This window comes from Pipistrellus kuhlii, unplaced genomic scaffold (assembly GCF_014108245.1).
Source record: "Pipistrellus kuhlii isolate mPipKuh1 unplaced genomic scaffold, mPipKuh1.p scaffold_m20_p_24, whole genome shotgun sequence".
Taxonomy (NCBI): Eukaryota; Metazoa; Chordata; class Mammalia; order Chiroptera; family Vespertilionidae; genus Pipistrellus; species Pipistrellus kuhlii.
In genome coordinates, this window is record NW_023425523.1 from 9059814 (window position 1) to 9085877 (window position 26064).

At 43.7% G+C, this 26064-nt stretch overlaps 1 protein-coding gene across 6 annotated transcripts in view; it reads right to left on the reverse strand.

Moving 5' to 3' along the window:
• TBX15 (T-box transcription factor 15) overlaps nt 1-26064 on the reverse strand; it is an 89711-nt gene that overhangs the window by 46893 nt on the left and 16754 nt on the right. Inside the window, exon 1 of one of the 6 annotated variants that reach the window (XM_036452555.2) lies at nt 21209-21326. The exons of 3 other annotated variants lie outside the window; for them this stretch is intronic. In XM_036452555.2, the coding sequence (XP_036308448.1) occupies nt 21209-21239 (31 nt within the window). In that variant the 5' untranslated portion in view covers nt 21240-21326. Of the gene's footprint in view, nt 1-4723; nt 5062-21208; nt 21327-26064 lie in introns of those variants that run through there. 2 more of the 6 variants (XM_036452557.2, XM_036452556.2) reach the window with 2 other exon arrangements.

A 26064-nucleotide genomic window follows, 5' to 3' on the forward strand; every position in this document is an offset into this window, starting at 1 on the left:
TTGTATTTTATTTCCTGTCCCCGTACCCTCTGGGTAAAGCATCCAAATGTGACAGGCCACTGAAGGTCTCAGGCAACGTTAGTCACTCTTTTGCTTTGTCCTAGACCAGTGGTTCTCAACCTTCCTAATGCTGTGACCCTTTAATACAGTTCCTCATGCTGTGGTGACCCCCCCCAACCATAAAATTATTTTCATTGCTACTTCATAACTATAACTTTGCTCCTGTTATGAATCATAATGTAAACATCTCTGTGTTTTCCAATGGTCTTAGGTGACCCTGCCAGTGCTTCTCAACCTGCCACCTAAGACCACTGGAAACCACTGATATTTATATTGTGATTCATAACAGTAGCAAAACTATAGTTATGAAGTAGCAACGAAAATAATTTTATGGTTGGGATGTCACCACAACATGAGGAATTGTATTAAAGGGTCATAGCATTAGAAAGGTTGAGAACCACCGTCCTAGACCATAAGCAACATAACATTACAAGGTACAAATTAATAGTGGAAGACGTCTGGACTTGAAGAAATGTGTAATGACAGCATTGAAAGACATAAAGGCAGCTGAAATAGTTCATGTGCAAAATTTGGTTTATTTACACCGAAACTGGTTTAGCTCAGTGGATAGAGCATCGGCTTGCGGACTGAAAGGTCCCGGGTTTGATTCTGGTCAAGGGCATGTACCTTGGTTGCGGGCACATCCCCACTAGAGGGTGTGCAAGAGGCAACTGATGGATGACTTTCTCTCATCGATGTTTCTAGCTCTCTATCCCTCTCCCTCTCTGTAAAAAATCAATAAAATAAAAATAAAAATAAATTTGGTTTATTTAGGCTTAACTCAAGTCAGAATTCAGGCTCCAAAGTTGTTTTGGATATGTGTTCTTGAAGAGAATTCATCTGATAATAATGTATCTGTAAGCACTTTATAAATAGTAATATATCAAATTAACATATAAGGTTATAAGCCAATAACCAAGTTAATCGGGAAGACCAAGAAAAAATAAGGATACTTACATGTACTGGATTTTCTAGAATGGTCCTAATTCAAATATTGTATGTCATTCTCCCGTGAAATTAAAATTCTTTTTTTGTTTGTTTTTTTGTTAATCCTCACCCGAGGATATTTTTCCATTGACTTTTAGGGAGAGTGGAAGTGATAGGGAAAGGCAGGGAGAAACATCAACGTGAGAGAAACACGACTGTTTGCCTCCTGCTTGAGCCTTGACCAGGGCCCAGGCCAGGGAGGTGGACCCTGCAACCAAGGTACATGCCCTGGACCAGGATTAAACGTAGGACGTTTTAGTCCACAGGCCAACACTCTATCCACTGAACCAATTCTGCTAGAGCTAAAATACTTGAGACCAACTTATGGTTCAGAAAATGTCCCTGATGAAAGCACAGACAATGCACAGATAAAATAATCAATAATTGGTCACAAGCCATATGGCAATATTTAATCTAAATACTTCTTGCTTCAGAGGTCCTCCAAAAGTTGATCCTGATTGGGTGGTCTTCAAAATTTACCAGTCAGTGTTGGGCCAGCAGCTGTCAACATAGGCCCCTCCTGAGGCTCTTGGCATTTTTTTTTTCTGGGAGAAGCTCTTGTTTGCTCTTTGCAACCACAACTACTTGCAACCTCCCAACACCACCACCAACAGACGTGTGCCATGTTGGTTGTTCTTTAAATGTCCATGAAGTGAAAGGAAGCCTTCCCCCAAAGGTCACAGAAGAACTTGCCTTATACCCTGTTAGGGTATTCTCACTATGCACCGATAAATAAACAAGTTCATGCTAATAACCTGCAAGGGAAGAACTAAGCCGCCAATTTCTAAGCAACAAGTGTAATCTAACAATGACTTCTGGAGACAGTTCCCTTTGGAGGTGGCAATTACAAATATGTAAGTAGAACATTTGAGTATAGCCAGGAATATGCAATGCCTTTTAAATTATGCTTGGGAGACCACCAGCTACTCAAGGTTTAAAATCCACTCAAACCTGACTGAACAAAAAAGAAAGAACTCATGGACACAGAAAACTGTGGTGAGTGCAGAGGGGAAAGGGGGAGATGGAAGAGGATAGATGGAGGATAAATGGTGAGAGGAAATTAATAATAATAGTAAAAAAAAATTAAGTCCACCCAACCTATCAAGCCAAACCCAGAGAAATCATTCAGGAGACAGGACAGGTCAATAAATAAGCTAATAAAATTGAAAGTCAAAATCCAGCATGCCACATAGCATGTTGAGAACTGAGTTCTAAAGCTCATCTCCTCTTTTTACAACTGTCTAACCTTTTAAGCCTTAGTTTTATCATTTGTAAAAAAATAAGTAAATAAAAAAATTATTTCCACTTGCTGAAATTTTTATGAATTGCTAACATATTGTGTGCATGTAAACATTTATCAATAGTAAAATGAATATATAAATGCTAATTCCCATGTATTTTATTAGCTAAGAGCAATATCAACAAAATGCTATGGGAAAAGCACCTCTTCCAGCCCAGGGGTCTTGTCTGGGCCTAATGAAGAGATGTCTGCAAGATGAAAAGGCAGAGCTGGGGAAAGGAGAAGGATCTTCTGAGAAAAGGGAATTTTATGGAAAAGGCATGACAGTAAAGTCTAGCATATTAGAGAAAAGCAAGCACACTTTGTTATTCCTCAGCACCAGTGACAAGGTCTGGTACCTATTATGCACTCAATAAAATGTTGTTTTAGTTGAATGAATGAGTGAGTGAGTGAATGAATTGCTGAATATGTAACCAAGTAAGAAAAGAGGTGTGTCCAGAGAAGGGCTGGGAGGAAGGGTAAGCTGAGCCAGACGTAGAACCTGGAATGCTAGCCTTCTGATCTTCTTTAGGAGGCCAGTATATCCCTAATAACAAGGTGTCTTGATTGAATGCCATGTTCCCAATGAAATCTCAGAAATGCCATCTCTACACACAATCTGAACTATGGAAACTAGCTTTTCCTTCCACAACCATGAGTTGTGTTAAAACTTTCAGGGGCATCAAATGAGTTCAATGGCATCAAATCTTTCAGGGGCATCAAATGAAATCCGTGAATTTAGTCACTTCTATGAGTAGGAGTCAAGGTCAATCATCTAAAAAATTCTCAGTAACCCAGATAGATGTTTATGGTCCTGAGGATAAAATAGGGAAAGAAACAAACTCTTTCCCCAAGTGCTGGAGCTAGTCAAGCTGTTGGAGGTGGCAGGAAGGATGGCGGAGATGTCCTTCCCTTCGAGAACAGAATGACTCTTACACAGACAGCTGCTGCACTCTCTATACCCCTGGTGTTCCTATTGCCTGCAGTGAAGTGGGGTTTCCAGAGAAGCCACCTGGAAGGGGAAAGAGCACAGTCCTCTAGAACCGCACACATCCAGCCATGACCTTGGGCAAGCAATTTAACCTATCTGAGCCAATCTCATCATCAAAATACTGTAGTAGATGCTTATGGCTCACACATAGTAGAAGTATTTTAAATGTTAGTTCCTTCCATCATTTGGAAAAGGAGATGACCACAAGGGTTAAATCTTTCCTGGTCATTTCTCTGACCATATCTGAGAGGGGAAAAGAAGGTTTGTGTTCTTTCAAATGAAGAAAAGCAAAAAGCAAATCCTAATAAAGAAAAATTTTAATGTAGAACAGGAAGCGATCAATCGCTTGGTGAAGGAAAGATTCCAGGGCCTCAAGCAAAAACTATCAAAATTAAATGGTGTTAGAAGGAGAAATTTCAGAAAGGCAGGAGGTAAAGCAAAGAAACAGCAAGCATGCAGCTGAGAGAGCCTGTTTCTGTGTGGGTCTACTTCTCCTGGCCCAAGTCGACTGCTACCCTATTAGAGAAGGAACATGACTAGAATCTGAAAGAAGAGAAAACAGGATGGTCCATTGAAAATTTATATATGTTGGACCTTCAGTAAGGAAATGGGGACTTGAACAGAGAAGCAGAGAGATCAACCTTAGCAGAAGAAGCAGCCCTAGACTCCGTGAGAGGTGGGAATATGAAGATAGCTGGGAGACAGCATGGTCCCCTGACTCCAAATTGGCAATCTTGTCAAGAGCACTCACCGTGTGGCTCCAGATGAGAAAAGTACACACTGAGGAGACAGAAAAGGTCTGGTTCACAAGGGAGTCTCCAGAGTAATGAGAGTGAGGCTGACCGAGACCTGGGCATTATAACCCTATTTGACAGGTGAGGTCGTAACGAACGTGCCCAGCAGCACCCACCCAGAAGCATCAGAGAGAAGAACCATGCATGGTCTTACTCCAAGGCTTGAACTCACTCACCACCCCACACTACCTACAGAAACCTTAAAATCAAATGCCCTGACAACAGAAAGGGATTCACTTTGGCAGGGTCAAGCATTAAGAGTGAAACAAATACCCTGGATTGATTATAATTGTAGTAGTGTCTTTATATTTACATCTCACCAACTCCAGCTTAGGGCGCCTGCAAAACTTAGAACCCACCTCCCTCACATCCCATATCATAGACACATACACATACACCAGCAAAACCCTGTCTCTCGAGTCTCTCCTGTCTCCTTTTTTCCTCTAAAGCCCTCCCAGAAGAGAATGAGTTGTTAAAGGAAGCTAACCCCAGGGTAGATTTTTGGTGATGGCCAGAAAGAAGAGGGTGGAGCAAGGTAAGGAAGTGCCTAATGCTGTCTTCTGTGTACTAAAGACCTATCTGGGAATCCCGAAGTCAACAGACTGTTCCTACCGCTATTCCTGACTCCTTGAGTCATCTTGATCAGCTCACTTCATTGCGCTCATTCCTCATCCACCGCCTTGGCCATACAAAGCACGCCTCTTTTTTCCCAGGCCTACCTACCTTGGAGGGTCAGAATGACCATTGAAGAGACAGTGTCCTCCAAGTGTGCCAGCAATTCAGAAACTGACCACTTCTAAAATAGCTGGAGTGAGGCTGGGTGTCCATTGCCTTCTGAAGGAGCAGTGGTGTTGCCGAAACAGCAGGATCTCCTTGCCAAAGCGGCTCCTGCCTGCCTCCCCATAAGGCTCTGCACTGCCTGTCCCTGTCCCGGCCCAGGAAGACTTGGAGCCCAGGGGCTGTGGCATTTAAGTGCTGTCAGAGTTCCCACTCCGGTCCCTGTAGCGGTGCCAGTTCAGCATCTGTCATGATGACCCAGCCTGAACTGTATTTAGAAGCTTCGGGCATGGCACCATGTCCCAGCCCATCTCAGAGTGACAGGAGATTTCCTGAGCACCTGGGCTTGTGATTCAAATGCTCCTCCTCCCTCCAGGGAATGGGGGTCACAGTGACTTTCCTGATGGTCTGTTTTCTTCTCAGAAAGGTACCTATCTATCGGAGACCTCTCTCAGAGTGTCATTCTCCATCAGTGCCACTCTGATACTGAAAAATCCTTGCTTTCTGTAAAGCTTGCAAGACATGGTGGGATCAGTAGGAAATAATGGGGGACGTCAATCAGAAAACGGGTTTAGTGTTCTCTTTTCATGTACTATTCTTACAAAGATCAGTTTCCCTGAAATTACATCCTCGGCATTCAGAATCTACCAGAATTTGCCAGTAAACAGAGCCTGCCTGTGACTCTTGGCTTCTAGTGGGACAGTGAAAAATAATTGGCTTCATCTTGGCAGCCCCTGTGCCAGCCTTGAAAGTAGCCAACTGGAATCCAAAAAAAACAACAACAACAAAACTGTAAGTGATTCCTGGTTAGTGGTAAAATAAAATCTCACTCATTTACATTTTCATGTAACATCCACCAGGCAGGCAGACCGATAATTGCATGACACTCAATGAGTGGGCTCCCAGTTTTGAAGGTCACTGCACACACAGTGGTCTAGGTCCCCCACTCTCAGCCCCAGTGCTCTCGATCAGAGGTCCATGGAGATACCCCATCTTATAAAAGACATCAGTGTTTGGCCTCACCCCGTTTCTGGGCAAGGACCCAACATTCAGAGAATGTGGTTTTAGGATCATGGCATCTAATCCATTCACGGATTATTTTCTCCCCTACTGCTCAGATGCGTGTGTTAATCATCGCCTCCCTTTGTTCTGTAATAAATTCAGCCCTGCTAATTCCAAACCTCTATGCATCACTGAAGTTTAAAGATGGCGTTTTGACAGGTCACATATTTAGAATCAATAGACCACCAACCAGTCAAAAATCTTAAGTAGTTTTAAGAACATGTGGAAGTAATTTTTTCCAAGAATTCACAAGTCTGGAGGATGAGATCTTATTGATGGCGTGTGGGCTGTGGTATATATTAAAGTATTATTTTATATAGCATACTCTACATGTAATCAAAATAGACTTAACAGTAAAGGCACATTTTCCTTATATCAAATATTGCTCATGTTATCAGATACAAATTACAGTGGAGTACACATTATATAGTAACATCTTTAAAAGAACCAGTAAAAGACTAAGAAAAATTGTAAGGGAATGTACAATGACTACAAATGTTAAAGTAAATATAGGCTAGGGAATTTCATAAACATCAGAATATTTTATCATAGAATATTTTCCATTGCAGTCATCTCACCTGCATGCAATGAACCTTTTTGTAAAGAAAAAAAATTCTATAAAATTTTCATTTCCCATTTTTTAAATGAAGAGCTTATTCATTTCAAGTCAATGGATGGGCTTAGGGAGTTTGTAAGTGATCTAAGTCACGTTTGTAGGAGCTTGCATTCTTCTGGCAAGAGGATGGTATTTATGAGATTCACAGGAATCTAAGACCTGAAAAAGGACTGCTGGCAGCCTCAGTCTGCCTCACGCGGGACAAACATCCCCTGGCCAAGCTCTCTTCTGTCATATAGTCTTTCCCCTCATCCAGATGTCTCCGATGGGAGAGGCATCCCAAGGACTATGACTTAGGATATAGAGTTGCAGCTTAATAAAAATCTATCCTTCATCTCTTTTCAAAGACAGAGTGTTTGTGTTTCTCTGTGAGTGTGAAATGGCCCTGTAGGACTGTCCCAACTTTCTGTGTGCTTCCAAGACCCCTTTACCTTTATTTGAACCACATATCCATGTACGTATATGTGGGTTTGTTTTTTACTACATGCCATATCAAATCATTTTGGGAAGTAGGGAATTATTAGTAATATTTTAATGGTTATTAATAAGTGTGTTAATATATTACAAATTAATAGAAGTTATCTTTATGTGAATGAAAGTGAGACTGCCTTAACTCTTCCAGACTCTCTCCCTCTACCCCCCTGCCTCTCAGAAAAACTTCTGTGGCACAGGAACCTGGGACTCCCAGGCTGTTTTTCCCCACATGCGCCACAACCACGCCTGTTTGCTGTTGGGGGACATACAGTTCAGGCCCCTCATCCCTGGTCCCCACACCTCAAAAGAAGTCCTTCTCGCCCCACCCCTGCCCCGGGGCCTCCAGGACAGCTCCTCGGGGAAAGCTAGTACAGTGAGAAGGTGACGCTGCCCCTGCCTGCTGCCCAATGCCTGCGGCATGACTGCCAAGACTTTCCTAAAGGCCACGGCCGCCAAGCTGCCGGACGAGAACACCTTGGTGAGCTCAGTTCGTTTGCTCCCAAGATCCTCCCTGTCCTCACAACCTATTTTTAGCATGCTGTGATGCCGAAGACTACTGTCAAAATCATTAGTGTAAACTCTCCATTCTCTATCATTCTATGGGGAGAAGAAGCCTGGATTCAGAATCAGAAGGTCAGAGGAGTTGGAGCCTTGGTGCTGAACTAGATCTGACCTTGAGGAAGCCTTTTCATCCAGCTGAGTCCCGGTAAATGTGTTTGTGGAAAGCGGTTAGAGAATCCAACTGCTTTACCCAACTCAGTGAGTCTTCAGCAGGGTGAAATTACGGAGATGAAAGCCCTTGGAAAACTGCGAGTGCCTTGGAAATAAATGTACATTATCAGCACTACATTTAATCATCTACCCACAGAGTTCTCCCCGGGGCTGTAAACATCACGCTAAACCCGCACTCCCTTCACAGCAGCCCCTAAAGACAGGAAACTGAGACTCAGGAGCAAAGCTGTGAAGTGAGAAGACCTGCTTTCTGGGCCTGATGTCTCTTCTCTCGCTCATCCACACCTCCCCGTGCTGCTCACTTCATCTACTGAGTGTCCCGAAGATGAAGGTTATAATCCCTGGCTCCCAAGAGGCAAAGATCCAGACAAAATAGTCAACCAGCATCTCGTTCCATGACCTATGACTCTGCTTGGATGTGACCAAGGTCACGGGTGCAGTGGGAACTAGCACCTGGGTCTGCTGACCAATTAGATGCCATCCTATCATTGCTGCCATGGCCTCAGAACCACAGCGCCTACCCAACCTGTGGTACAAAGATCCTGGGTTACCAATGAGAAATCACAGGACAGTGAGGGTCTTGCACATGCTAAGTGCATTTTACTGCATTCTGATTCTCTGATAATCAAATTATGTAGCATCTTTTCGCTGATCAAGCTCAACAGCCCATTCCCTAATGGGGCAGGCGAGTTTATTCTTCAAATGGCCAGATTTCAATCCACTCCAGATTTGCCCCATCACACACCCCTCAACATGGAGGTTACTAAACTGTAGGATAGTGATTGTAGCTAAATCACTTTAATCATTACCAGTGACAGGAGGCTCTGCTCAATTCGATGGCAAAGTGCTGTGTGCATAGCCCCTGGGAGTCTCTGGCCTCTGCTCCCTACATGTGAAATAAAGGCCAGTCCCAGTGAAACCTCCAGTTATTCAGCTTCCCCAGGATCCAAAGTTCCTGTCTCTTCTCTCTCGGCCTCCATGTAGCTCTTCTCTCAAAACCTAGCTTACACCTTAGCCCCACAGAGCCGCTGCTATGCAGGATTCAACCATGCTTACAACTTTCTTTAAACTCTGCAAGGACAGGCTAATGAAAGATGTTGCCGTTGATTCTCATTTGTTAAAAAGACCTTCTGAAGCAGACTGCTGCTTGCCTCAGAGGAAGTGACTTCCCCTGCTTTCCCAGAGACCCTCCCCTGGTTTGGGGCGGGGATTACACATCTGGATTCAGTTCTCACAAAACTGCTGTCCCTGGAGATAGATGTTCTGCTAACTCGGCCTTTAGAAGAAAGAATGTGGCGTGTTTCTTGTCATGCTCCTAAACCAAACTACCTGTGAAGGGCTTCCTTTGTGCCATTATTTACAATTTAATTAGAAGCCAATATGGTCCATGATAAAATACATCCTCTAAGGCAAGAATGGTGAGTGAGTTTTAACATATATGTCAAATCTGGTCATTGGATGGTGGCAGTTGAGAGTACAAAATTAAAAGAGTACGAAGACCAGTCCAAGCTTAGAGAGGAGATTACAGGATTGATTAGTGATGTCTGCCATGGGCACAGGATGAGGGGATAGCACCTCACATGTCATATACTCACTACCTTACTCTTTCCAAGGGTTTGTACTAAAATGCTGCCATGCATGAATAGCCACCTGTCCCTCTTACCTGTTTTAAGGTGACAAAAGCTATTGTGTCATTTATATTTTGTGTCATTCTTTTCAGATGGGGCAGGTTTTCCAGAGGCATCAGGCGGGCCACCGATCTCTGTCCTGTAGCAGTAGGTCACTATGTTAGCAAACTTCCTCCACTCTGACACGTCTGTGGATCTAATGGAGAACTAATGTCTTCATCAGTATCTGTGCTATTTCACACTTCATTTCTTTCCTCCACTCTTGGATGAAAACCATCCGGTCCTGGTGATTTACTTCATGGGAGTTTCTTTCAAGTTAGTTCCTTTCTCTAGCATGCCATGCAAGCATTTCCAGGGCTCCAGGTGAGGAGCACCCAGCCTCAAAACATCAGTGTGCTATCAAGTCATTCAAGAAAGCAAAAGGCCTTGGCAGGGACCTGGTGGGGAGGCCCTCAGCTGAGGCCTTTGAGTCTGAGCACAACAGAAGCAGGTGCTACCTTTTCTGCCTCTCCTTCCTCAAAGTCTAGAAATGTCCAAGTTCTAGCTATCAGAAGGGTAACGAAATAATGGGAAAGAAGTTTAATCTCCCATCAGTAGGAGGCACTGTCCCCAGTTGGTGTGGTATTCTAAATTCTCAGCCAAGTCCTCCATTGAGTTCTGTGCTGTGCCACACACAGGTCGTTGCCAAAGAGCAAGTGCACAGAATGAGAAGCCGGAACGTGTGTCTGCTGAGGAACACTAGTGAGCTGTGATGGTCTGCTTCTCCCCGCTGGAGAAAGGCCCTGGAGGGGTTTTCACTCACAGTAACATCAGTCATTGGCTCCTAACACAGGGCAGGAGACGTATGGAATCCCAAGCCCTGGTCCTCCCTCTGCCTGGCAGGATCTCCAGATTGCTCCTGAACTCTCCATGGCTGTCATTAAAGTTCACCTGCTACAGTCACAGGGGCCATTTCTGCTTCATCTCTTGTCTTTGGCTGGGGAGCCAGGGGACTTGGGGGAGGTGAAGGGAACTATTTACCTGCTCCCATCCCTGCCAGTTTGCAACAGTCACTCCGAAGGTCACCAGTCTGATGTCCCCTTCCCTACACCCACTCGCTCCTTCTCCAGGCCAATGACCCCTACAAAGTTCCCTCTCTCACCCGTGCCATCCCTGCCACGGGTGTGAGAGGACCCTGTCCCACCCTGGAACTCTAGCAGTACCTTCAGCTTACAGGAATGTAGCGCTGGAGTGGAAGATGATGTGAGTATACATCAAACAGTGTAATTTTTAAAACAATTTCTGTGCTCAAAGCTAACCATATCTTCAGATTGAGACCAAAACTCTTCATTCTCAATTATTTTCCATGTGAGTTCTCTCCCTACCCAGGGACCTCACTGAGGCCCACTCTTTCTATAAGGCTTCTTACAACCCTGGAGCCAACCATCGGTTCCAGGTGTTTAATCCCTCCGTCTCCTGGGCAACCTGCCATAGCATAGCCTTAAACACCCACCATTGTCCAGACTGGGCATTCTCATGAAGTATTGCTGAACTTACCCAGTGGACTAGCCAAAGGGAGCTCAGCAAAAGAATGAGAGCTACTCTTTGCTCTGGGAAACCTGACAAAGACTTTTTTTTTTTCTGGGCTAAGAACTTGCGCTAGAGCCCATAAAAGACAGAAGTCAAGTACTTCTTTTACTTGAAATTCTGCTGTCTCAGAAGCCAAGCGCAGGAAACCACCAAGAAAAAAAGCCCTTAGCACTTGAAGGAATGGTACATCCTATATTTAGATCTTAAAGCAGTATAGAAATTGAGAAAGCAGCCACTAAATGAGGCAGAAGGAGAGGGGGTTATTTTTAAAAAATATATTACCCAAATTCTGACATTTTTTCTATATTGCCATGGACTTGTTTCTGGGCCGAAGATGGCTGAGAATATTCTCTAGTAGACTTTACTTTGTGAAAAAATTCATTAAGGCCACTGATTCTAATTATAAAATATATTTTAAAATGCACTTTCATTATTTCACAGTTCACATAATACTATTTCAGATGGGAATGGAAAATACACGAGAGGCTGTGTGCCTATAATATGTATAATGTTACATATATGGGAACTGTATCTGAAACCCATGTCCTCCTAACCCAGCACTAATATTTGACACACAGTGTGTTTCAAGTTTCTTTTCTTTCTTTCTTTCTTCCTTCCTTTCCTTCTTTCAAGTTTATTGGTCTTGATGCTCAAGAAAGTCAACAATTTTCCTCTTTATTGCATAAAAATATGTAGTGAATATTTTCTTGCTCTCCCCACACACAAAGGTAGATAATATTTCAGTAGAGTTGATTTCATTCCAAATAAACATTCTAAAATAAACAGGGCCAACGAGTCGTCCTTATTTAGAACGGGAGCATACTTCACAGAAATACTGTTAGCTGTCTAGAGCGGCCCTTACCCACCCTTCTAAGCTCTCCTAGCCTGGAAGCCCAAAGAAAGCCCAGCGTCCTACCCCTCAAGAACTGTCACATGACAGCCAGCCGATGACAGAGAAGTACTGATCTTCATGGAGACACATGGAAAAGCCTCAGCCTGATCAGCTACTTTCCAGTATAGAGTCAAAGCCTTCTTTTTCTGCAGCCTGCAATCAAATCAAACCCTAATCTGAAGACTAAATGTCACAAATCGACAGAGTCAGATGAATCTTTGGGGACTAACGAAAGCTAAGGAGTTCCCCTACTTGGCTTGCCAAGGCAAGGATCAAAGGAATCAAAGGGAGCTTGGAGTGGGTGCAATATCACAGCCCTGGAACAGAGGTCAGCTATGTGGCCTTTTCCCGGCTTCCAATGATATTGAATACAACAGATAAATTAAGATCAAGGCACACGGCAGTTCTAAAAGCACCAGTCTGTCCCCAGCAGATCCCAGGGGAGAGCCGTCATCCACCACGGGACAGATCTTGTCGTCACTTGGAGGAACGCCTGTTAACATGGGGATGGATTACACACAACAGGGTCTAATCCAGAGCCCTACAACTTGCTCACGGAAGGGAACAAACTCATTGAGAGCGTTCAGTTGGCCAAAGAAGAGACCCTAATCAGCACGGGACAAAGTCAACAAAACTCACTGTGCCCCAGCTCCTGATGAAGCATACGTGTGCAGAGAGGTGATTACCCAAAATAGCAAGAAAGCTCAAGTGCTTATGGGAAAATCCAACCCCTTAACTTAAGGCGAGCTTGGCCTACCAGCAAATCTGAAAGACAGGAAATATTTCTGGGCTTAATAACTCAAGCCAATATTCATTTCAGGTTGGGGGATTTCCCTAATCCAACTGTTGGTTTTTAAAAGTGATGCTCACGAACATCCCAGTTGGGAGCACCATATGATCCAACCAACGGGTTCAGTACAGCCTTCAAGCTCCACCAGCACCTTCTCCTGCCCCTCCCATTAAGAGGACAGAATTCCAGCACCTCCTTGGCTGGAAGAATTACTCAAAACCAAGCTGCAGGTATCATCAGGTCCAAGAAGAAGGCCCAGTATAACATCAAGTCTGAAGAATGGAAGCCATCTTTCCAGAAGATGGGCAGCACAGAAGTCGCCAACACGGTGTCATTTTAGTTTTGCCAGGAAAACCTCTCTTGCCCTAAGTTTTCCTACAATTCAACATTGGAGGTCATCTAAACCAGCCGTTGGCAACCAGTGGTCCGTGAGGTCCAGAAGGTTAGCAACCGCTGATCTAGACTATGGCTTCATTTTTATTTAAAAGAGACTTTGCAATATATAGGAGCCCCCTTTTTAAAAAGGCCATCTGCTTTTTAAATAAGGAAAAATGTGGTTTCAAAAAATGTTTAGGAAAAGTGAGGTCTGGATCTGCTATAGCGATTTTGCTTCTACAAAGTGAAAATCTAGAGCCACCCCAGGGCCCTAAGGTTAAGCAAACACCGCAGACCCTTTGTATGTATATGAATTAACAAATCTCATCATCTGTCTCCCATCTCACACATCCCAAAGCAGACAGGGTTGTTACAGGGAGCCAATCAATCACTGAGTACATACAGCGGAAGGGTGGGTGCTAATTTGTACAGTGCAGGGCCCTGCTTCCAAGGCATTTACAACTTAGTCTGTAGACACCATGGAAATATAAAATTGCGGGGCCAGAAAAAAAAAAAAGAAAAAAATCCTGGCATGCTTTTCTGCTAGGTGATACTCTTTCTGTGAGGCCCGGGAAACACAGCTCACATAGCAATTTTATAAAAGTAAGAGATCCCTGCTCTAGGCATCAGGGAGTGAAAAAAGACAGGGAATCTCTTAATGTTATGCTCTCCTGTTTCTCCACGACCCTGTTCTAGGCTGCAAGTAATGCTCAGGCATGGAGATTTAGTGAGACCCAAGGCTTGGTTACAGCAGCCCATTTTTCCTGATGTGCTTCCCAGTAGCCATAGAGCTCAGGTGTGGAAAGGAGGCCTAGAAAAGGGTTAGTCTTTCCAGACAAGGTAAATGTGCAGAGTTAGGATGCTAGATCTGCAAAGACGTCCTGTCCTGACAGTTACAAGCTGTGGGTCCTGCTTGTCTTCTCTGTCCCACCTATAACCTCCCCCTTAGAATTGGTAGACTTATTATTGGCACCGTAAAACATGGTGATTTACATGCTTTCGTGTGGTATTTGCCATGGCTTAGTGGAGGCTCTTTTTGTCTTCCCTACCAGTATATAAAACTTCATGAGAGCAGGGACCATGTTTGTTTGTTTGTTTGTTTAATATTTTTATTCGTTTCGAGAAAAAGGGAGATGGGGAGAGAGATAGAAACATCAATGATGAGAAAGAATCTTTGATCAGTTGCCTCCTGCACACACCGGGATCAGGCCAGCAACCTGGGCATGTGCCCTGACCTGGAATCGAACTGTGCCCTCCTGGTTCATAGGTCAAAGCTCAACCACTTAGCAACAGCGTCTGAGTGCAGGGACCATGTTTTATTAACAAAGTTTAAGCTCAGAGCACTAGAAAGAAGCATATTAAGTTAACTAGGGTGCTTACTGCAGTTCTTAACAAAGGTATCCAAATAAATCAATCACCTAAATCAAAATAAGGTATTGCACCTGTATGAATCACACCCAGGCTTGAAATGTCAAACCAAAGGAGAACAGGATTCAAAGAAGCATAACAGATGACCCCTTTGCATTGGAAATGCTGATGACATCACACTCAGTATGTGCTGCAAAGTACAGTGAACACAACAAATTACAACCAGTTTGGACTCCACATCCAAACTCAGTCCTCTGCTATAATAACCTCCGCCAGAGGAAAATAATTAATTAAAATGCAATCATAGCCGGGACCGGTTTGGCTCAGTGGATAGAGCGTCGGCCTGCGGACTGAAAGGTCCCGTGTTCGATTCTGGTCAAGGCATGTACCATTAACCTTGGTTGCGGGCACATCCCCAGTAGGGCATGTGCAAGAGGCAGCTGATTGATGATTCTCTCTCATCAATGTTTCTAACTCTCTGAATTCCTCTCTGTGTGAAATCAATAAAATATATTTTAAAAAATAAATAAATAAAATAAAATAAAAAATAAAATGCAATCATATTGTTTTAGCTCTGGGGCAGAAAAAAATGCAAGACCAACCTGGAACATCTTGTTGCATCAGAAAGTAAGAAAATGCTTAAGTATTGGGAACATGTCAGAAGTTAATCAGAATGATAGGAGTATCAAAATAAATAATTATAAGGACAGATTATAATCCATTAAGTAAACTAGATGTGAGTCCATGAGTCCCTGGGTTCACTTAAATAGATACATAGGTAAATAGATACCTAAATAATTAGTAAACTAATTTAAAAAAACAAAACAAAAAAAAAGCTCTTAAAGTAGAGGGTCAACTAATAAATATAGAAGGGATAATGAAGATGAAAATACTATCATCAATGGACTTCCAGTCTCTGGTCCAGCATATAAGAAGCAGACATCATCACTCCATCTTATCAACAAGTAAAAACCCAAACAAACTGGAAAATCACAACTCATGTGTTAGAGAAATGAGATCACAGAGCAAATATCTTACTCAAAACTTGAAGAGACAGGGTCCTGAGAATCATGACTTACTGGAGAACAAACCCATGAGCACAGACCTCCACAGGCACCAGAGCCAGGTAGGAAAACCTGACCTGAAACTGATTAATCCTGAGGCTCCACATGGATAAATCTGAGAGTTAAAAACTCTAGGGGGACACACTCTTAATGGGGATCCAGACTTCTATGAGGTCTTGGGTTTTTTTTTAATTCTCACCCGAGGATATGTTTTTATAGATTTTGAGAAAGAGAGGTTATGTCCCAGTATTATCAATACTATTTCATGAGAAGTCTGACTCTGAGAGATGATGCCTTACCAGACAGCAAAGAGTGTAACATCTCCCATTATATATGTAGTGGGAAATTAAACGCAGGTTCTGGTAACTTTCCTTGAGGAGAATGTAAGAATAAGGAAGAAAAGGGAGGTGGAATAGAGAAAGGAAGGTCAGTGATTATGTGCCTGCTCTGCACCTCGACCTGTGCTAGGCGCTCCTTCCCACATGACCGCACCGAATTCTCCCACCTCAGCGCTGGTCTATGGGGAGGTACACTCTGCTCCATACCCAAAAGCTTTCAGGCGAATAAGAGTATGGATTTACTGACATCTGCAAGAGAGACCATCCGCTCTCCCTGTTGGAAGGCAGAGAGCTATGGTCTGCCAGGTGTGCCAGGCCTTTTGCATCAGAACACGAAATGTACAAAATGTCTCGGGCTGGTGTCTGAGAGATGACGGGCCTTGATATTGCCGGTGCCTTACCTCTGCCGGGACTCCACTCTCTGTAGCTGCAAAAAAAAAACACCATCCCTGCCAAGCTGAGCTGAGGCCTCCCTGGAGCTGCCTGCATACAGCACCTATTTCATTCCTATTGCACTTTACCGGTTTCCCAAAATCTTAACACTCTGAGCACTAGCCAAATACTGAACTTTGTTCTCCAGAGTGGGGTCCGTCCTGCTCCAGAATCCCGGTTCACCATTAGTGAAAACTAGAGAATGAACTCAAGTCAGTGTACAAGGAGAGCTACCTGTAGACCAAATGAGAAAGAGATGAAATCTGACTTCGAAACCAGAATAAGCACAACTATCTGCAGCAAATTCAACACATCCCAAAACACTCTGCTTATAACGTGAGTTGGGAGCCAAGGCCGCCTTCTGTCCAGACACCTGGACTGCATGGCCTTGGGGTGGAGCAGAGTACCCATGCTCCTGTGGCTTCTCAGCGAGGAGAAGCCCTTGGGGAAAACAGCTCCCCTGTGTCTTCCTGCACCCCGAGAAAAGCTCTAGCAACTCAGAGATTGGCAAGACAACCACAGAGAGAGAAAGAAAAACAAGGATGAGAAAGAGAGAAGGTGGAATAAGGGAGATGGATGTCTGGCAGGAGCTGATGGGTTAGGGAGAGGCTGACAGGATGTGTGTGTGTAGGGGGGGGGGGGGGGGGTTACCCCTCAGCTATTTCTGCTTCTGCTTTGGGCAGTCTGTCCATCTTGCTGTGTTCACAGGCCCAATGTGACTTTCCATCCAGGTACCCTCGCTGGGCCTGCCCTGGAAAACATGCCGCCTTCCATGTCAGGTTCCATGGACTCACCAGGAAGTTCTGCTTTCAGAAGCCCAATGTATTGTTGCCATCAGATGGAAACAACAGTACAAATCAGACCTAGAAAACATCTGTAGCTCGTCACTGCACTTGCCACCAGCCCCCCTGTCCAACGTTGGAAGTGACCAGCTTGAGCGACCAGATTCAATGGCTGGGCATTGAATGCCCTTAGCTGCCAGGTTCTCGGGACCCCAGAAGAGGGAGCCAGTCCCAGGAAGCACTCAAGTCTGGGCTTTGGTGATCAGGAGCCATATTAGAGAATGAAGGGAAGGGCTGAGGCAATGCATGTCAGGGCAGGAAGCACAGGGTTGTCATTTATAGGACATGACACAGCCTCGCAAGCAGGCTAGCGTGTGAGCCGGCAGACTTCCCCTCAGCATCATGCCTTCGTGTTCTGGAGCTAAGCGGGTGTGAGGAAATAGAGACAAGTGGCCACTCTGACTCAGTCAGACAGAATTTCTGCTACTCATTGCTTTGAAGTCAAGAGAAGAGGAAGGAGGGCAGGAACTAGAGTCTGGTCAATGCAGCAGTGACGTGTGATGCAACTGATTGAATCATCCTGGGCTTGACCCAACCCATCCTCTTGGTGTAAGGGGGGAGGGAAGGGACAATTTATCACTGCTGTGGTCATGGACACTGGGCAGCTATAGCCAGAGACCCACAGACTGGAGTAGCAGGAGAGGCTGGGAGCAAAAGGGGAGTAGAGGTACTGGGCTGCAGGGTAGTGAAGGAGTGACCACACAGGAACTGGACATTCACACCAGGTCTTCCTTCATCCAGGCCCTCCTTCCGGGAAGCCTGGTGGGAATCGGGAGACTAAAAATGACTTCCTGGCTCCTCCTTCACCCAGGCTGGGCCAGGTGTCCTCGCCCTTTGCTCCCCCAGGCTGTGCATACCTTGTCGGGACACTCATCACCCTGTATTTCCTTTTCCTGTTTGCATATCTGTCTCATTGAGAGCAGGGGTTCTTTATTCACCTCCCTGTCTGCCTAGGTTAATGCTTGTGGAATGAGTGAGTGAACTACTGTCATGATAAAGTGTGAGTCATTCCCTCCACCGAAATAGGGGGTACTGCTGTGTTGGAGAGCAGTCCTGTTTTCACAACACTGGTTGGGATGAGGTGGCCATCTTTGCTGGAGAAAAGGAGCATTACTCGGGGCATGTTTGTCACAGCTGCACAACCTATCTTGACTAAACTGTTATCTCCTACCCTGGCCAGTGTGGCTTAGTTCATTGATGTGTCATCATATGCACCCAAAAGGTGGTGGTTTCAATTCTGGTCAGGGCACATATTCAGATTGCAGGTTTGATCCTTGGTCTGGTACATGCTGGAGACAGCAAATTGATTATATTTTTAAAAGTATATGATCTCTGATCTCCCCCCCTTATCCTTCCCGTTCACACTCTGTCATCTCAGTTACTACTGTCACATGGATCTTCCTGAAGCATAGCCCTAATGACAAAACACCCACTGATATTAATGAATCACAAGCCACGGATGCCTCTTATGCCATTCTTCTAAGAAATTAGGAAACTGAAGTCAAGGGAAGTTAAGCAACCTGCCCCAGTTTTCAGAGCCGATAAGGGGCAAAGTCACAATTCAAACCTAGTCTAAGCCCATGACCACTATGCTTCTTGAAATCTTACGGGGGCTCAAACACCTATCTACTCATTTATTTTTTGTGTCTAGATTTTTAAAATCTTAGGTAAGAACTCATTCCTTACTCATCTACATACTCTTAAGTGTCCAGTGAGTAGTTACTGGATTTCATCGAACGGACTATTTGTCTTAGGTTTGTTGTAAAAACAACAGAAGAGAGGGTGCATGGCTCCAAAAAAAGCAGGAGCACTGCGATCAAATCAGCAACGTGATCATCACTGCTCTCAGCCATTCTTTGGAGAAAGGAGGGAACAAACCTCCTCTGGGTCCCCCTCCAGGCCCTTCCAGCGGTTCCAATTCTTTCCTACCACAGGAAGGGATAAACACCCTTCATATATTTCCTCTCACCCCCAACTGCAAGGAAAACAGTACACTAATTAGTTGTAACAGGGTGTTCATTTCACACAGTTCCCAGCAGGTTGCCCTGCTGTTCTTTGAAATGGTCTGGAAACGGCCTTGATTTTAAACATCTGAAGATAATTGAACCAAAGTTGCGCTCAGAAACCCTGAGTGACATGCCTTTTATTCTCTCCCTCACTAATAAGAAATGTTTGCTGCCATATCTTATTTACTCAATACCTTGAAAGCCTCGGGCCCTGATGGCTTGCACCCCGGGATCCTAAAAGAATTAAGTTAAAGTAGATTGGTAATAAATGGAGAAGCATGGAAGCCTGAGAGATTAAATAAAACCCTATGCTTGTGTAAAGGGAAGAATTGCCCTGCAGACCTATAAACTTGAGCTCTGGACCTGCAAAGCACAGGGAAGTGGAGGCAGAGCTGAAGAGGACTTATGACAAGACCACATTTGCAAGCATTTTTCAAAGACAAAGATATTAGTTATCGAAAGTGGAAACATTTTCTATAATATTGATGGCAAGTGCATAGGAAAATAGGGTGTCATACCCTGTGGGTGGAAGTGTAAACTGAACCACCTTTTTGGGGGGGGAGACTTACAACGTCCATCATAATTTTAAGTGATATAACTTCCCCTACAACTCTACTTCCAGGATTTATTCTATAAAGGTTATCACAAATGTGTCCAAACATAATCATGGAGCTTTATTATTTTTTTAATATATTTTATTGATTTTTTTTACAAAGAAGAAGGGAGAGGGCTAGAGAGCTAGAAACATCGATGAGAGAGAAACATTGACCAGCTGCCTCTTGCACAGCCCCCACTGGGTTTGTGCCCGCAACCAAGGTACATGCCCTTGACCGGAATCGAACCCGGGACCTTCCAGTCCGCAGGCCAAGGCTCTATCCACTGAGTCAAACCGGTTCCGGATGGAGCTTTATTTATAGGAGCAAATGACTAAAAACAACCTACAGGTCTGTTAAAATAGGTTCAATAAAAATTATGACAAATCCACACAGTGGAATATTTGGTTCTTTTAAAACAGCAGGAAGGAGGAACCTATAAGTATGTTTATTTAACAATCTCCAGTATAACAGTTTGAAACTGAAGTCATAAATTCCAAAGTACTGTTTACTGGTATCATGCCACAATTTGTGTTTTTAATTTTAATGTTTGTATGCATACATAGTTATTCACATACATCATTCATACAATGATTCAGGGATGATAACCAGGAGACTATGAGCGGGAGACTACTTTTTAACTGATGCTTTGCAGCGATTTCTTGGTGCTTTTTGCACTGTTTAGATGTGTACAAATTATCTGAGTTTTTAGAAAATTGTAAGTAAAAGAGGAGACAACTGTCAGAGCCTATTAGAGGGCAGAATCTTGCACATCAATATGATCATCTGAGACTTAGAGGTGGGCCTGGTACTTTAAAGAAAAACAAAGCATAGAGCCAATCTTGTGATTCAGGGAAAATCTGTACATGAACTTGCCAAGCAGCCGTTTAACAGGTGAAGAGGTAACCATGCCCGGAAGGAGGTACCTAAGGAGCACTATCACTCAGCAAGGATTTAGCTAGCAGTGCAGGGCCTGCTGGGCAGAGCTGGGAAGAGCTGCTGGGCAGAGCTCCTGGGCCTGCTGGGCAGAGCTTGGAGAACACACAGCAGACATTCGGGGGGGGGGGGGAGGGGGGGGGCCAGAACGACCGTCTCCTCAAAAAGACTTAAGGAAGCCTTCCACATTCCTACCACCTGCCTGTGGCCCAGCCCTCTGCTAGATCTTCAAGAACTAAAGGAAAACCACTGCACAGCCAGAGGCCCTCAGAATCTAAAAGAGTATTCTGGCCTGGCTGGTGTAGCTCAGTGGTTGAGCATCGACCTATGAACTAGGAGGTCACAGTTCAATTCCCAGTCAGGGCACATGTCAGGTTGTGGGCTTGATCCCCAGTGGGGGGTGTACAAGAGGCGGCAATTATTCATTCTTATCGATGTTTCTCTCTCTTCCTCTCTGAAATCAATAAAAATATATTTTAAAATAAATAAAGAATACAGTATTCTGCCTTCCTCCAGCACATCCTCCAAGCTCCCACCACATTATTTGTCCAGGGTAAGGGAAGTGGGATGTACTGAGACATGGGAAGTCCCAAGTGCTCATACCTGACTGTGATCTTGGGCCATTTGTCTTCATTTGTTTTTCCACTTCTAAAATAAGATGACTGTTGGCTTCATTTTGTATGGTGTTGAGAGAAGAATGAGATTTTCAACATGATATTCCATCCTAAGGCACACAGTGCTTTGAAAAAAATAAATGGCTATACAAATGTAAAATATTAACAGTATATACAGGTGAACTTTTCAGCAATTTGACTAAATTGTCCAGTCAGTTGGTTCAGTCAAAACAGTAATACTGAGAGCCCAGCGCAAACCCAAGCATCAATTAAATCATTCATTACCACACACATTTATTGACCACTTATTAAAAGCAAGGGGTGGTGTGAGGATTGAAAATACAAAGAGAAGACAGACTCTTGTCCTATTGAGAATGCCAGGTTCCGTGTAGGCAAAGGGCACATGAGCATCATTGCTACAGTACTCCATTAGAGGTACCAGCAAAAGGCCAAGGAGAAAAACAATAGGGTTGACCCTGTGATACCTATCATATCAGTACCAACATTCAAATACAGTCTCCCCAAATACCAATCTATACAGACTAATAACAAATGCTTACTAAACTGTACATGTCTTTGTAAGGAAATCTTCAAGTATTAGCAGTAATCTTTTGTAATAGCATATTAGTCAATATATTTGTTTGGTATTGTTTTGATTTAGTCAACCCTTTCGTTGAACAATTTCAAATCTAAAGGACCAAAAATGACCTCATTATCGGTGGTCATTTCAAGTTTCACAGTGGTATGAACACTGGTAGTTAAATAAATGGCCTGTCCGTGACAGCAGCATTAGGCAATATTTCAATTAAGATAACTTCAAATATTATGTTCACCAGCATGGAGCTCGGGTTTTATTCCTCCATGTGCCAGACAAACATAAGCTGTGTTCCATCTAAACAGCAGCTCTCCACCAACTTGGTGGATCACAATGACGCATGAAGTGAAAGGAAGGGACAAGTACAGGTAAAATGGACAAAACAGTTTTAAAGCAAAAGGAAAGGTCAACCAAATGTTTCACTTTTAAACTTGTGTTTTGTTCAACTTGGTTGTTTCATTTAGGACTAAATATCATTCTGGGTAGCAAATGTTAGGCAGAGCTCCCTGAGTTAACCTGCATAAAATTAAATTTCATTCTAATTTAATTCACTTTCAGAATGGGATTCTGTTGCAAATGGTAAAACCCTGGAGGAGTTTCATTTTCCGTGACCTCTATAAAATAACAAGTTGTATTTGCTACAACCAGAGAAACATCCTGAGCCTCGCTTGCCTAGAGTGCCAGGAATCAGATGTTACTATCCCCACGTTATTTCAGTTGCCACAAGTCATTCCTATTAAAGCAAAAACAAAGTAATTTTCTGGCCTTGCTACAGTAAGGAATTGTTCTTCTCAGTTGTGGCATTTATTTAGGTGCTGGTAGAACCATTATAATAAATTTTTTAATTACGGGCTCCAGAGCACTCTTATCATACGCCAATCATGGACTAACTCGTCCCTTGTCTCCTAGACCTTTCTAAGGAAAAGCCGGCAATGTAGAATAGTGGTTTCCAAACCTGATTGCCTCTCAAAATAATCTGAGTACTTTTCTAAAGCAAAGACTTCTCCTCCTCCCTGTCCAGGCCTCCAGGTTGGGACCCCAGAATCCATCCTGGTGAAGTACTGCTCAGGTATGTTGGGCAGCCAACCTAGTATATAAACTCTTGTTTGGTGTGAGGCATCTTTTAAAAAATAAATAAATAAAAATAAAAACTGCCCTGGCCAGTGCAGCTTAGTTAATTTGGCATCATCCCATGCACCAAAAAGTTTGTGTTCGATTTCACCACTGATTTACTTAGGATCATTTTCTGACCAATTTGCATATAGTCTTTTATTAGATAGGACGATGGCATTGTATGTAGGTCAGAAAATGATCCTAAGTAAATCAGTGGTGTTCGATTCCTGGTTAGGGCACATGCCCAGGTTGCAGGCTTGATCCCCAGTAGGAGGGAACAGGAGTCAGCCAATCGATGTTTCACGCACACATTGATCTGTCTCTCTCTCTCTTTCTCTCTCTTTCCCTCTCTTTCCCTCTCCTCTCCTTTCTTCTCCTCTCCTCCCTTCCTCTCTCCCTCCCTCCTTCTCCCTTTCCCTTCCTCTAAAATACCATCTTTAAAAAAAAAAAAAAAAAAAAGAGCAAATCAAAGAAGAAAGATTTGTGGCATAACAGCTCTGAACAAATCAGGAAATTTGTACAATTGACAAAGATGATATCAAGGAATTAGTATTAATCATGTTATATATAACTAGAGGCCCAGTGCACGAAATTCATGCATAGGGAGGGGAGTAATCCCTCAGCACAGCCTGCAGCTTCTCCAATCTGGTATCCTTTGAGGGATGTCTGACTACCTGTTTAGGCCCGATCCGGACTGCTGGCTCCCAATCATTCACCTGCCTGCCTGCCTGATTGCCTCTAACCACTTCTGCCTGTCAGCCTGATCACCCTCTAACCACTCCCCTGTCAGCCTGATTAATGCCTAACTGCTCCCCTGCCAGCTCAATTGCTCCCATCTGCCCTCCCCAGCAGGCCTGATCGCCCCCAACTGCCCTCACTTGCCAGCCTGGTCCCTCTCAAATGCCCTCCCCTGCTGACCATCTTGTGGCGGCCATCTTATGTTCACAGGTGGGCAGCCATCTTTGACCACAAGAGAGCGGCGTTCTTGTGTGTTGGAGTGAAGGTTAATTTGCATATTACTCTTTTATTAGATAGGACAATGGCATTGTATGTAGGTCAGAAAATGATCCTAAGTAAATCAGTGGTGAAATGACATAAAGTTTGAGGTTTGCTTTAAAGTGCTCCAGAGAGAGAAAGAGAGATGTCACAAGCAGCAAAAATATAGATGGTATTGAAGGAGGATGATGGAACTCATCAGGGTTTCTGGTGTTTTCATGTTGAAAAGTTTTCATAATGAAATGTTTTTTAATTGAAAGAGAACAGCAGTAATAACCAGAGCCTGTCTCTGCCATTCAATGCTATTTTGCACTGCCTCTGAAAGATAGCTGGTTGGAAAGCTGTGTTCTCGTCCATTTACATGAGAAACAAGGATGCAGAGAAGGTAGATGATTGCACTGTATTGCCAGTTACCTGATACTTGCAGCCTCTGATATTTTCCCTTGTAGGACTTTCCATTCAGTATTCTACTGCAAATGGAATCAGGGCCTTTTCCTGAGCCATGACTTAAGCAATGTCTTGGAAGTTTACCTCTGTAAAGTATTTTGAATTTTTCTTAAAGAAGTTCCTTGAAACTAGGCACTTTGGTTTTCAATTAGAATTACATTGAATTGGTGAGCTTGGCAATGCAGAAGGTGAAATTCAAGTCAAGTGTACAAAACAAGTCTGCTTTTAAGTCCCAACACAAATACAGAATCTGGTACAGAAAGCTGTAACTTCATCTTAATAAATTTGGTATGTGAAACTCTGGCATTGACAAAGTGATAGGAATTAGTCTTCATTTTATCAACAGTTTTGTTTTGTTTTTCTTTCATAGCATTTCATGCTGGAACACCCCAAAACAGCAAATATTCTTTGTACTATAAGAAGTTAGTGCCCAAAGAGTCAATGTACATATTTGGTGAAAATCTGTATATTCCAAAAAGTGAAATATAGTCTGGCTGGCATGGCTCGGTGGTTGAGCGTTGACCTGTGAACCAGGAGGTCACAGTTCACATGCCTGGGTTGTGGGCTCAATCCCCAATAGGGAGCATGCAAGAGGCAGCCAATAATTCTCTCTCATCATTGGTGTTTCCATCTCTTTCTCACTCTCCCTCCCTTTCTGAAATCAAAAAAATATTTTTTTTTTAAATTGAGGTATAGCAGCACCTACCTAAATGTCAACAGTCCTACCACTGGTTAAAATTAAATATAAATTTATTGACATAAGCTACTCAGATATCGGGAGTGGTGGTAAAAATATTTTGCACTTGTAGGTAAACATGATGGTTTGTTTACCCACTGCCCATTAGGAAGGATAAACCTGAATGTTCTGATCATGGAAATTTGTTTGGGGGCTGGTGGTTCATATTTAACATCTATAGAGAAGCATGTGATGTGGGTGTTGGATTGCAGTCTGCAATGAACACAGGCCTTGAGCCAGGCACAGGGAGCTTCCCTGTTTGATCAGATATAAAGCAAAAACAATAGGAAGCTACTTGTGCTAATTGTAAAAGATGTAGGGGGTCAAAAAACTCATCTTGAAGAAGTGTCCTCATGATTTACGACCAAAGATCATCACCAGAGACTCAGAGTCACCTGGTCATTTACTCACAAAGAACCTACAACTTGAAGCTCAAGACATCAATTCACCCCAGTCTGTCAGCCTCCATATAGGTCTGTCTCCACTTTGCTGTGTTTGCAATTTAACAATGGGTTGGAGGCCACCATCCCTGCAGAATCCATAATGGCACTGGGTGGGTCCCAGAAATCAGCCACCACTGTGGACATGGTAGCTGAGAGCCCACGCAAAGACGAGTTTAGAGAGCCTTTTCCTCCAAAGCAAGGTCCAGCCACACAGAGCAGGAGGCAGGCAGGTCAGAAGACAAAGGATGCAAGGAAATAGCAAAGTAAGGCTCTTCTTCTTGACCATCTGAGCCAGACCCAGGACAGTACTAGGGATCTCATAAGTAATGTGATGGATACCAAAAAGCACCTGGCACTTTGTATATGTGTCCCTCACTTGTCACTGTTACTGTGCTGACTGTGAATGCATTCCCACAGAGGAGCTGTCTCGCCCCCTCAGCCCTCCATGTTGCTCAGTAATTACCTGTGTTTCAAAGGGCTTTCTCCTGACAACATGTTTTCTCCCCCATCATGGG